At 39.8% G+C, this 13,823-nt stretch overlaps 1 protein-coding gene across 1 annotated transcript in view; it reads right to left on the bottom strand.

The window, feature by feature from the left end:
• The window catches only part of LTN1 (listerin E3 ubiquitin protein ligase 1), a 154,171-nt gene extending 142,155 nt beyond the window's left edge, over nt 1-12,016 (bottom strand). The window contains exons 1-3 of the mRNA XM_030204279.1: nt 11,774-12,016; nt 4,595-4,798; nt 1,885-1,983 (exon numbers count right to left, since the gene is read on the bottom strand). Of these exons, the coding sequence (XP_030060139.1) occupies nt 1,885-1,983; nt 4,595-4,798; nt 11,774-11,812 (342 nt within the window). The 5' untranslated portion in view covers nt 11,813-12,016. The remainder of the gene's footprint in view (nt 1-1,884; nt 1,984-4,594; nt 4,799-11,773) is intronic.
• Nucleotides 12,017-13,823: the final 1,807 nt, after the last annotated feature.

Below are 13,823 nucleotides of genomic sequence, written 5' to 3' on the forward strand. Positions count from 1 at the left end.
TGATCTGTGTTACCCAGTTTTTTCTAATGATATTTACAGAAGGATCCAATGGAGGAATAATGCTTCTAGTGAATAAAGTTTCTAGTGAATAATCTTTTGTTTTTCCCTAAAAGTAACAAATCACCAGGGACTCAGCTGATGGAATTAAAAAAAAAAAATACTTATTTTTTGTTTGTTTATATTACTGGGATAATATATGAGTACCCTTTTCTGTTTAAAAAAAAATGGTGTAATTTTTCAGAACTTTTTTTTGATGCAGTTGGTTCTTCAAGTTGAATCAGAACATGGCACCAGGAGCCTTTGCAACAATCTGGAAATTTTTCTATTTTATATTGCCTATCCAAAACCAACAAACAGTGGAGACACTTTTGGATCCACTGTTTGTTGGTTTTGGCTTTCGTTCTCCTGTGGAGAGATCACCTCCTGTAGGTGTTGGCTATATTGCCTACCCAAACATACTTAATGGCTTGATCTACAAGCAAATTCCCCCCCCCCCCCCCCCCATTACACAGAATGGCAACTGTAAATCAGGCCCCTGACCTAATCATTCTAGAGACAGTCCTTCAGCCAGTCCAGTCATTAGGTGCTCCCCTACAGTGATGATACCGCGGCATCTCTAGGCCTAACAAACCTAGGGAGTGGAAGGTCCAACTGTAGGATCAAACTGGGGATCTTCTGCAAGGCAGTTCCAATTTTTCAGAAATTCTGACCCAATTCTGTCAGCTGCTAGATTTTGATGCTATCAGTGAGAGTATCACAAGGAATAAAGTTACCTGCCATTACAATGTGATGCTCAAACAATACTATAGTATATTGTCCAGTAATGACACAAAGAAGCTGCTGCTCATGTCACATTGCCAATAGCCAACATACAAACTGCTTCTTAGAACCCCTTTTTCTGTTAAGGCATGGTACAAGCAAGTGGCTGGTTATGTTCTTAATTCACAGTGCAAACGCCACCTTCCTATGCTCAGAACTTTCCTTATACAGTGCCTGCAAGTACCATATGACTTCAATAGAAAAAAATCTGAAGGATTATTTACGTTTTTTTCTTGTGGCTGCCATGTCAGACCACTTAAATGCATGGAAATAAAAAGGCTGTAGGAAATACCACTGGCTCTTGTTTAAAATTCAGTTTACTAGTTTATGTATTTAAAAGCATTCACAGACTGCACTTATAAATGGGTATCTTACCAAACAATTGTACAAAAGGCATACTACCAGTAAACATAAAAATAGAACTATAGTATACATATAAATAACGAACAAATCAATATACAGCATTAAATATGACAAATTAAGACAAAATACAAATTCTCTAAATAAACTAGTTATAGATGAACACTGAATATTTCAATAGCACTAATTTTTAGATCTTGGAAAATGTCAGGTATGCGAATTAAATAGAAAAGTCTGTAAATTAAGATGGACTTGGGAAAATCCACTGCTTATTGCTAGGATAAGCAATATAAAATCTGTTTTACTGTTCTGGGATCTTGCCAGGTTCTTGTGATCTTAATGTTCAAATACCCGGTTAAGTTAAAGCTGGACCAGAAAACCCTGAACATTTAATGCCAGTCACCAGAAATGGCCTGGCACTGAATATCCAGGGTCGGGGCTGCTGCTGGCAGCTAACCACATTGTCTGCCACTGACTCAATATTGGGGGGTATGTTTTACATTAACAAAATCTACTGTATGCATAAATACTCAAAACATTTAACAATAAGGAATCACATCTGCAGAAAGAACAGATCCTTCCATTTTTGATAAAATGATTTTTAGAGTTTAATAACTCTTTAAAGACTAAATAAATGTACACAAACCATTAGTGTTAGCTTTGTTTTTTCATGTGAATAAATTAACAATAAAACTTAATACTTACAAGCGATATTTTACAGTAATTTCTGGGCCAGTAGGGAAGAACACCTTTAACATTTTCCATCTCTCTCTCCTTGCACATAGCCCCAAACTCTTGCACGGCCTAACAAAGTTTAAAGAATAAAAAGATTTCTGATTTGCAAGGAAAAAAAAAAGTGAAATCTAGGTACCTGTATTCATGAATGTATATCAGACTTCCAAGCATGTTAATGTACTTAACATGCACTAACCTTCTATATGCTGCAGGGCCCAATATATTCCTATAAGCCCTGAGGCAGATAGCGGTACTGCAGGCACCTACAAACGGTTAGTGTGCACTAACACACATTGGTACGTAGACCCCGATGCATTAGAACTGTGCTAAACAAGAACAGACTCATCTACATCAACAATAATTGGAAAGTAGAGCACAGAAGAAGTTAAACTTTGAGGCTTCTTTTACATTTGAGGACGAACTGTGTTTCAGCATTTATTTGGTGCTTTCAACCACAGCACCATATACTACTACTTTCTATAGTGCTACTTGGCATAAGCTGTGCTTTATGGTTACACATAAGAAACAATCCTTACTTGCAATCTTATATTCTAAACAACATAGTATACCAGAATTATATTCAGTCATCAAAAAACGACAAACAAAAAGCTGTAAATGGGTAAATCAGGAGGAATCAAGATTTAAAAAGCGGCCTCAAAAAGATGGGTTTTCATTCAGTTAGAGAAGGAATATGACACACTAATTCAGGAAATAAACAGTAGAAAGAAAGATGAAGAGTGAAGGATGTAAACCACATAAGGCTTTAAGGAAAACTATATAGATGAGATGAGATTTCAGTATTGTGTTACAGAAACAATAGTTTCAATGCACATCACTGTGTGTGAGGACCTCTGAAGTACAGAAAATCTTCAAGGAGATACCGAGAGGTAATACTAAGTTGTCCATCGTGAAGGTTCAGAGAAGGAGAATGACCATTTCTCCGACTGCAATTTTCTCTTAAGACAGAAAAATGTAGGCAGATAAATATCCTATGGCCTATCCAGTATGTCTATCCATGTCATCTACTCTCCCTATCACTCCCTTAGAGATCCTATATACATGCCACAAATTCTCTTGATTTCAGATAGTTTTCGTCTCCACAACTTCCACCAGGAGGCCGTTCCACAAATTCATCAACCTTTACGGGAAGAAATTTCCTCAGATTACTTCCAAGTCTATCCCCTTTCACCTTCATCCTATGCCCCCTCGTTCCAGAACTTCGTTTCAACTGAAAGAGACTTGCCTTCTATGCATTTATGCCACGTAGGTATTTAAATGTCTCTATCATATCTCCACTCTCCTGCCTTTCTTCCAAAGTATACATATTGAGATCTTTAAGTCTGCCCTCATACGCTTTATGATGAAGACCACTGACCATTTTAGTAGACGCCCTGTAGACCGACTCCATCCTGTTTATAAAACTTTGTGAAGGTGCAGGCTCCAGAACTGCACACAATATTCTAAATGAGGTCTCACCAGAGTCTTATACAGAGGCATCATTACCTCCTTTTCCCTACTGGCCATTCCTCTCCCTATGCACCCAAGCATCATTCTAGCTTTTGCCATCGCCTTTTTTACCTGTTTGGCTACCTTAATTAAGATCATCACATATAATCACACCCAATTCCCGCTCCTCTTTCATGCACAAAGTTCTTCATCCCCTATTCTGTACCGGTCCCTCAAGTTTTTGCAGCCCAACTGCATGACCCTGAATTTTTTAGCATTAAAAACTGTCCTGGAGTACAACATCAGGAGAGAGATGAATGTAAAGTAGAAGAAAATGAATTGGGGGAGGAATCTAAACAGAGAAAATAAGAGTCAGGATAGCATAACAGCTCAGTAATTACAATGGAGAAGGGTAACAACAGAGCTACTATGCCTCCCCTTTTTGCAGAAGAACTGTCTGTGGAAAATGCTACATCTTAACCATTTTGGAGTCAGGTTTTGGTGAGGAAAAGTAGGGAATGCGGCTATGAGGACATCACGTCACGAATAAGTGCCATCTTAGGTGCAAGAAGCGGAGAAAGCAAGGCAAGATCACATAGTTAGAGGAGAAGAAAGACTGAGTGGATAAAGCATGATGCTGGGCCTCAGTGGAACTGGGAAGGAAGAGAGCAATTTCCCTAAAAGATGTGAATGGCAGCCATGAAGAAAACACACTGAAGCACAGCTAAAATATACTTCAGAACGGTGCCAGGGTAGGATAATCCAACAAAAAAATCTTTAAGGGGTAATTTTATAATTTAACTTCTTCTGCACATGAAAGAGCTTTTACAAATTTACCCTAGGGATCAGGTGAATAAAAGTATGAAGTGATGCCAAGAAAGCTTTTACATGGCTTGCATTTAGGTATATTCTGGGACAGAATGTGTCTGAAGTGCAGACAAATGTCTGGTGACTTCAATTTCTGCTGGTTAACCCCCTTCTATTTTTAACCTATTTTATAAAAACACAGAGAGGCATATTTTCAAAGCACTTAGCCTTCCAAAGTTCCATAGAAACCTATGGAACTTTGAAAGGCTAAGTGTTTTGAAAATATGCCTCAGAGGCACCTATAAGCCTTCATAAAATAGGCTAAAAATAGGAGCTTTTTTATCCTAAAGTGATTATAAAATTACTCTCCATAACCATTTATTTCAGCATGTATAAAATAAATGGTACAAATATTACAACCACTTACTTTTAATTTTGTTATAACATCTCTTTTAGAAAGTTTTCGTAACACCATTCGAAAATCAGCATCTACAAGGCTATCTATGTCTTCTGATCCTTGCACTGCAGGAACATATCCAAGATCGTTTTGAGATGCTCCAAAACCGATGAACCCTGGTACTGTTCCACTCTCTCTGGCAAGCAGTTCTGCAGCTCTGCCACTGCTGGATGGCTAAAATAAAAATGGAAGAATGGATTAGAAAAAAAACACCATTCCCAGGTGCTCTTGGGAACACAGACAGACTGCAGCCCTCACTGCAAAGCTACATAACATTTCTGTGAGCAGCACTAGAAAAATCCATTCATAAGTATGGATTTCATATTCTTCTTTTTAAATGATGTAATACAAGACTATCCTACAGTGGTGGAGGAAGGGTTACCAACATAAATAATAAATTCATCATGAAGAAGGAGAAAGTGGGAAAGGACCACTTTTGAAGATTTTTAAGATCAAACTACTCAAAAGACTCCTGAGGCAGGCCTTTTGGGCCGAAACACAGCATTGTGTCGAGTCTTTGATCAATGAGTCCACTAAAGCATAAGACTGTCCTTCTCATATCTGGAGTCCATGGTCCTTTTCCCACTTTCTCCTTCTTCATTTTGCGTAGTCCCGTGGGATTATAGAGTTCTCCGCTTCCACGGAGTTCTTTTGGAATAATAAATTAATCACCATTTTTATTTAGAGAATGCCTGTTCATTAAAATATTAAAAGACAAGTTACAAAACATAAATGCAATAAAATATGAACATGATATTGATGATACTTCATATATTTGCTATATATATATATATATATATATATATATATATATATATATATATATATATACACACACACATATAGACACAAATATATATATATATACACATATAGACACAAATATATATACATACAGTGGTGGAAATAAGTATTTGATCCCTTGCTGATTTTGTAAGTGTGCCCACTGACAAAGACATGAGCAGCCCATAATTGAAGGGTAGGTTATTGGTAACAGTGAGAGATAGCACATCACAAATTAAATCCGGAAAATCACATTGTGGAAAGTATATGAATTTATTTGCATTCTGCAGAGGGAAATAAGTATTTAATCCCTCTGGCAAACAAGACCTAATACTTGGTGGCAAAACCCTTGTTGGCAAGCACAGCGGTCAGACGTCTTCTGTAGTTGATGATGAGGTTTGCACACATGTCAGGAGGAATTTTGGTCCACTCCTCTTTGCAGATCATCTCTAAATCATTAAGAGTTCTGGGCTGTCGCTTGGCAACTCGCAGCTTCAGCTCCCTCCATAAGTTTTCAATGGGATTAAGGTCTGGTGACTGGCTAGGCCACTCCATGACCCTAATGTGCTTCTTCCTGAGCCACTCCTTTGTTGCCTTGGCTGTATGTTTTGGGTCATTGTCGTGCTGGAAGACCCAGCCACGACCCATTTTTAAGGCCCTGGCGGAGGGAAGGAGGTTGTCACTCAGAATTGTACGGTACATGGCCCCATCCATTCTCCCATTGATGCGGTGAAGTAGTCCTGTGCCCTTAGCAGAGAAACACCCCCAAAACATAACATTTCCACCTCCATGCTTGACAGTGGGGACGGTGTTCTTTGGGTCATAGGCAGCATTTCTCTTCCTCCAAACACGGCGAGTTGAGTTCATGCCAAAGAGCTCAATTTTTGTCTCATCTGACCACAGCACCTTCTCCCAATCACTCTCGGCATCATCCAGGTGTTCACTGGCAAACTTCAGACGGGCCGTCACATGTGCCTTCCGGAGCAGGGGGACCTTGCGGGCACTGCAGGATTGCAATCCGTTATGTCGTAATGTGTTACCAATGGTTTTCGTGGTGACAGTGGTCCCAGCTGCCTTGAGATCATTGACAAGTTCCCCCCTTGTAGTTGTAGGCTGATTTCTAACCTTCCTCATGATCAAGGATACCCCACGAGGTGAGATTTTGCGTGGAGCCCCAGATCTTTGTCGATTGACAGTCATTTTGTACTTCTTCCATTTTCTTACTATGGCACCAACAGTTGTCTCCTTCTCGCCCAGCGTCTTACTGATGGTTTTGTAGCCCATTCCAGCCTTGTGCAGGTGTATGATCTTGTCCCTGACATCCTTAGACAGCTCCTTGCTCTTGGCCATTTTGTAGAGGTTAGAGTCTGACTGATTCACTGAGTCTGTGGACAGGTGTCTTTCATACAGGTGACCATTGCCGACAGCTGTCTGTCATGCAGGTAACGAGTTGATTTGGAGCATCTACCTGGTCTGTAGGGGCCAGATCTCTTACTGGTTGGTGGGGGATCAAATACTTATTTCCCTCTGCAGAATGCAAATAAATTCATATACTTTCCACAATGTGATTTTCCGGATTTAATTTGTGATGTGCTATCTCTCACTGTTACCAATAACCTACCCTTCAATTATGGGCTGCTCATGTCTTTGTCAGTGGGCAAACTTACAAAATCAGCAAGGGATCAAATACTTATTTCCACCACTGTATAGACACACACACTTATATATATATACATGTGTATAGACACACACACTCATACATACAAACAGGGTAAGGCAAAAAAATAACCCCTAGAGTTTTTTGCCATTTTCTCAGCAACTACTTTGAATTTCAACGAGAAATTTTACATACTTATTTAGTTACCATACTTACGTATTACTATTAAACATTTAATTATCTTAAGCTATGTTGATATTATTGACATCTTAGTGTTCCTACCTAGCGATTTTTGTACATTACAAACGTTTGCACCAAAACACAGTAAAATAACAAATCAAATGATAATGTGTCAGAATTTTGCTGTCACTGCAAAAGCTCAAAGTGTCCACCCCCCTTTAATACAGGCCTTCAGTCACTTTGGGAAGTTCTTAACAGCCTGGTCAATCCGTCCCTGTGGCAGGTTGTCTAAGATCATCTGCAGTGCTTCCTTGAGTTCAGCAATTGTTTGTGGCTTTGGATGGAGCCTGTGATAGGCCTCCAACATTGCTCCCTAGACAAAAATGTATGTCACTTGATGTCATTAACAATAAACCGGTACCCCTTTTTTCCTTTTTAAATAATGGTAGATTTACAGTGCAAACATTTTTAAAAGCACAAAAATTGCTGGGTGGTCACGCTAAAAAGTCTGGAACTTTGCCGTGTTTGAATTTCATTCTACTTGGCACATAGATAGTACAGTACAAGTTCAAGAATCCAAAGCTAGTGGCAGACTTACTCACAGGATGCTTCTGGCCTGTTCCAGTCCTTTCCCTCTGACCCGTCCCGCTCCTTCTGATGCAATTTCCTCTTTTTAAAAAGTCAGGATGGGCCAGAGAAAAAGGCACGGTGCAAGCCGGAGGCAGTTGCTTACACTTCTGAAAAGGTACACCAGGGGAGTGAGAGACACAGGTCAGGCAGGAGGGGAAGGAGAGATGCCAGACCATGTGTGAAGGCGGGGGGGGGGGGGGGGGGGGGGGGGGGGTAGGCAGAGAAGGTGTACAGTACTTGTAGTCCAGATGTCAAAATTTTTAAGGGTCCAGATTCTCAAGATGGTCTGGATTTCTGGCATCCGGATTTCAGACTGGTACTGTAGCAACAAATAAAGCTGAGAAAACAGCAAAAAAATCTAGAGTTGTTTTTTTTTTATCACATATTAGTGCTGTTAATGAGGCTTGTTTTTCTGAAGTAGGCTGTGAAAACTATGGCTGTTCATAGCTATTCTGCATGCTGTTATAGATTCTTTCATTTTTTCAATATGTATTTCTTATCTTTTAATTACTTTTTATTCTTTAATTATTTTAGGGCTGCATTTCGATAAAAATTTTCATTGTGATTAATTGCGCGATTAAAGGTATGTTATTTGATTTTTCCCCACTGCAGCTCCTCGTTAGGCAAGTCAATTACCCCCCCTCCTTTTTTTACAAAACTGCACAGCATTGCCAACACAGCCCATTCACTTTGAATGGGTTGTGTTGACATTACTGCACTGACAGCTGCTAGCACAGCTTTGAAAAGGGGGGGAGGGGTTAACTCTCCATTGCCCAGCGTAACAGGGAGCTGCAGTGGAAAAACATTTAAATAACATGTGTAATCATAATTACAAATTTTAATCGAAATGCAGGCCTGTTAATTAAATCACCATTAATGTTCACAGTTAATATGCAAAGTAACGGTGATTAAAATTATTAATGCTACTAAAGCTGACCACCTCATGCTGAATTCAGCATCCATTTCCCTCTTGAAAGCTTCCTTTAAGAGCATCTTCCCACCCGAAGACCCCCACTAAGGCCTACCTTAGGGATGCCTTGGAGGCATATTTTCAAAGCACTTAGCCTTCCAAGGTTCCATAGGTTTCTATGGAACCTTGGAAGGCTAAGTGCTTTGAAAATGAGCCCCTTGGTGGTCTAGGGTAGAGTGGGCAGGAGCAATCCCTACTCACTCCTGCCAATGCTGACTGCTGGTTCAAAATGGCAGACATGCACACAAACAAATATACACACACACGTATATGCATACACATACATACACAAAACTGTAGCGAGTACCAAACTAAAATTACAAAAGAAAAAAAAGTATTTTGTAGACCATCATAATTAATCAGGACTGGCCCTATCACTGGGGCAGCAATCTCTCTCCCCTGTCCACTATCTGGCTTCTCTCCCTACCCAGTCCCCTTCCTCCTGTTCACAGTCCAGCATTTTTCCTTCCAATTCCCTCCTGTGATCTGGCAAGTTCCCCCTCCCCCTTAGTGTACTTTCAAACTTGCACTTACTTTTAAATGTCACCAGAAGTGAAGGGCAGAGATTCACACATGCTGCAGCTGCTATGGGCAAATTCCTCTGATGCATCCTGCTCCGCCAGGAACAGGAAGCTGCTCCAGAGGGGAAGCTTCAGGGTGGATGCAGGCAGTGTATATAAATCACTGCCTGCCATCGCCAGTCATATTTAGAAGAAAACACAAGTTTAAAAGTACACTGAGGGGAAAAGGGAGAACTTACAGGATAGCTGGGGGGGGGGGGGTGGGGATTATGAGGAAATATGCTAGACAACAGGAAGGAAGGAAGAAAGAGGGAGAAATGTTAGCCAGGGGGAGGAGAAGTTAAGATCCTGAAAACGCAAGAATAGCCATAATGGGCCAGAACAATGGTCCACTTAGCCCAGTATCCTGCTTCCAGCAGTGGCCAAACCAGGTCACAAATACCTGGCAGAAACCCAAATAGTAGCAAAATTCCATGCTACCAAACCCAGGGCAAGCAGTGGCTTCTCCCATGTCTATCTCAATAGCGGACTATGGACTTTTCCAAACCTTTTTTTTTTTTAACCCACCTAAGTTAACCACCATTACCATATCCTCCAGCAGCGAACTCCAGAGCTTAACTATTCTTTGCATGAAAAATATTTCCTCCTACTTATTTTTAAAGTATTTTCATGTAGTTTCATTGAGTGTCCCTTGGTCTTTGTACTTTTTGAAAGAGTGAAAAATCAATTCACTTCTACCCGTTGTACACCACTCAAGATTTTATAGACCTCAATCATATCCCCTCTCAGTTGTCTCTTTTCCAAGATGAAGAGCCCTAATCTCTTTAACTTTTCCTCTTATGGGAGGAGTTCCAACCCCTTTATCATTCTGGTCACTCTTTGAATCTTTTCTAATTCCGCTATGCCTTTTTTTTTTTTTATATGGTGACCAGAATGTAACTCAATACTCAAGGTGAGGTCAAACCATGGAGCGATACTGAGACATTATAGTACTCTTGGTCTTATTTTGCATCCCTTTCCTAATAATTCCTAGTTTCCTGTTGGCTTTTTTGGCTGCCACCGCACACTGGGCAGAATATCTCAACATATTGTCTACAATAGTACTTAGATCTTTTTCTTGAGTGCTGACTCCTAAGGTAGACTCCAGCATCATGCAACTATGATCCAGATTTTTCTTCCCAATATGCATCACTTTCCATTTGTTCACATTAAATTTCATCTGCCATTTGGATGCTCAGTCTTCCACTTTCCCAAGGTCTTCCTGTAATTTTTCACAATCCGCATGCGTTTTTACAACTTTGAATAAATTTGTGTCATCTGTGAATTTAATCGCCTCACTCATTGTTCCATTTTCCAGATCATGTATAACTACGTTAAATAGCACCAGTCCCAGTGTCACTCAACTATTCACCCTCCTCCATTCAGAAAAATGGCCATTTAACTGTACCCTCTGTTTTCAGTCCAATAACCAATTCCTAATCCAAGCCTTTTTTTTTTAAAGCAAATACACTAACTGCTGTTACCACATTCTCTCAGGATTTTGCAGACTTCAATCATACCCAAATCAATCTTTTCCAAACTGAAGAACCCTAACCGCTTTAGCCTTTCCTCATATAAGAAGAGATCCATCCCCTTTAAAATATTGATCGTTCTTTGAACCTTTTCTAATTCTGCTATATCTTTTTTAAGATACAGCAATCAGAATTGAACACAATACTCAAGGTGAGAAGAAAGAGGAAAAGGGAAACAAGGGGATCAGATGGGGGATTCTGACATGAAGCAAGAAAGAATGGGGAGATGCTGACTTTGGACAGGGGAGGGGAAAATATGCTAACTATAGGGAAAGGAGGAGATAGAGAAGGAGAGATGCTGACAACGGTGGGAAGGTAAAAAGGAGACAGGGATAAGAAGATGTTGCACAGTGCGGAAGGAAGAGGAAGGCACAGGGAGATGCTAAGCTACAAATGTGGGTGACGAGAGAGACCAGATTGAGAGGAAGAAAAGGGATGAGATGCTGGACCCAGTCATAAACCTGTTTTAACAACAGACCTTTTTATATGTATGTTCAAAAATTATTGGAGGAAAACCGGAGGGGAGGTTTCAACTTGGGAGCACAAGGCAGGCAGAATGGGGGTTGTTTACCGTGGGCTCCTGTACAGCAAGATGATAATACACCATGGGAGCACACAACAGGGATGGAGTGGCAAATATTTGCCTAGGATCGACCCTGTAATTCATACTAACCAAAGGTGACTATTATGCCTAATGTGTCAACCTGAAAGGTATAGTAATCACATTTCCTTTAAAGAAAATTCTGTTTCATATCAAACGTTATGCAGTTAGGATATATGTTCTCCCCTCTTTAAGCCTTCAGGCCCAACTGCTTCCACACAAACTTCATCTCTCACCTGTACGTTTCCTTTCGTCCTTTGCTTCTTCCCTCCCATTTCTCCAGTGCTGAACACGCAGCTTCAGGCAATTCTTGCGCTCGCTCCCATTCAGATATATTGTAAACTGAAAAGCAAGCCACAAAAGAGCTCCCTAGTAATTAATAGTGTAAAGTAAAAAAAGAAGAAAGAAAAGAAATGCTAACTCCGGACTATTGCGACTCTGTCGGTCAGCTGAGTGCTGGTGGTACTGGCAAGCAGCAGCCTGAAATTGAATCGAGGAAGTGAAGTGAACCGGAAGCTGTGAGAACTTAAAGGAGGCGGAGCCAATTCTAGCCGTGAACTCGGAAGTGTTTGCTGGCACAGGGTGAGCTGGGTGGGTGCAAGCAGCAAGGAGGTTTGATTGAGAACAGGAGACGGCATGATGATGCGTCAAAAAAGTTTGACGCCACTTTACTTTAGTCTATTTGTATCCCCTTCCCCCGCGCACCTGTCGTTCTGAGAACACTCAAAACAAAGCAAACTATTACTACTACTACTACTAGTTATTATTTCTAAAGCGCTACTACACGTACGCAGCGCATGAAGTGCTGCCTCTGCGTTGTCGTTCTTTAATTTTGGTAGCATTTTTATTTCATCTCACTTATATTTTCCAAACATGTCAGCTTGTAAAGCATACGGATGTACACAGAGGAAGTATAATAACAGAAAAACTTTGCATAGTAGAGTAGTAATTTGTTATAAATCGTAATCAGTGTGTCATTTGGAGGGGCTGGTTATAGGGACACCATTGCATATGTTATATCCGTTCAGAATTTTTTTTTTTTCTCCTGGTAAGGGGCCACAAAAACATATCATGTTATAAGAATCAGGTGCTCAGCATTCAAACTTTATATTTATTTATTTATTTTCTTGTTTATGGCAGTTATACAAATATGTACCTGTATATAATATGTAAAGTACTTTGAATGTAGTTGCAAAAATCACAGAAAGGCAGTATATCAAGAGAAAGATGGTGTGTGGGAACTTGCTCCTTTTGTTTTGTGGAATGCAGTGGTATATGCACTCTATCGTTTATTACTACTATAAAAGATATTAAATAATGAGGGCAGAGCTACCTTCACCAGTCAGTCTAAATGTACCAACATTTTCCAGATCTGTGGTATATATTTATTTCTTCTTCAAGTCAGTTTTCAACAGCATTTTCTCAATTACCCAAATGCCAGCACAATTATAATATTAAGTTTTGATGTTACTGAATTTTATTATTCTATCTCACTGTATTTCCAGTTTTGCACTGTATAAGTCATCACAAGGCCAAAATATAAGAAAACAAATGGACTGCGTTAGAGGCTTAGAGCCAATTTAGTTATGTTTAAATAAATGAGAGATCTGCATGAAAGAAAATATTTATTTTTATTTTGACTTATAAAACCCACTTGTCCCTGAAACATGCTCAAAACAGAATAATCCATTTACAAAAGGGGTGAGGTGAAGATGTGATTCCATGTGCCCCAATGAAAGGAGAGTTTAATTTTACTTCCAAACTTTATAACACCAGGCTTCTAAAAGGCATTTTACAAGCTAAGATTAAACCATCAGTAAACAGGATATCATTACTGAAATTTGGCCATGTATTACAGTATTGTATAGACCAGTGTAGAAAAATGTGCACAAAATACAGCCTTTATTAGTGCTGTTTCCACCAGCTACAATAAATTTTGAATCTGTTTTAGTGATACTCAGTTTTGATTTCATGATATTTATTTTTTACATTTGTACCCCACATATTCCCACCTATTTGCAGGCTCAATGTGGCTTACATAGTACCATAAAGGCATTCACCAAGTCCAGTTGAGAAACAAATACAAGGTTATGTTGTGGTCAAATGAGGAAGATGTGTATCAGATATCATGAGGGTCGAGGGGAGTGGAGATTATATATTGTCCAGTATGATATTGGTATTGCTGTGTTGCCTGGTGTAGGGGTTTATGTTGGATCGGTGGGGTAAGCCTTTTTGAAGAGGTTGGGTTTTAGTGATTTCCTGAAGTTTAGGTGGTCATGGATTGTT

The sequence above is a fragment of the Microcaecilia unicolor genome, chromosome 5 (genome assembly GCF_901765095.1).
Source record: "Microcaecilia unicolor chromosome 5, aMicUni1.1, whole genome shotgun sequence".
NCBI classification, from domain to species: Eukaryota; Metazoa; Chordata; class Amphibia; order Gymnophiona; family Siphonopidae; genus Microcaecilia; species Microcaecilia unicolor.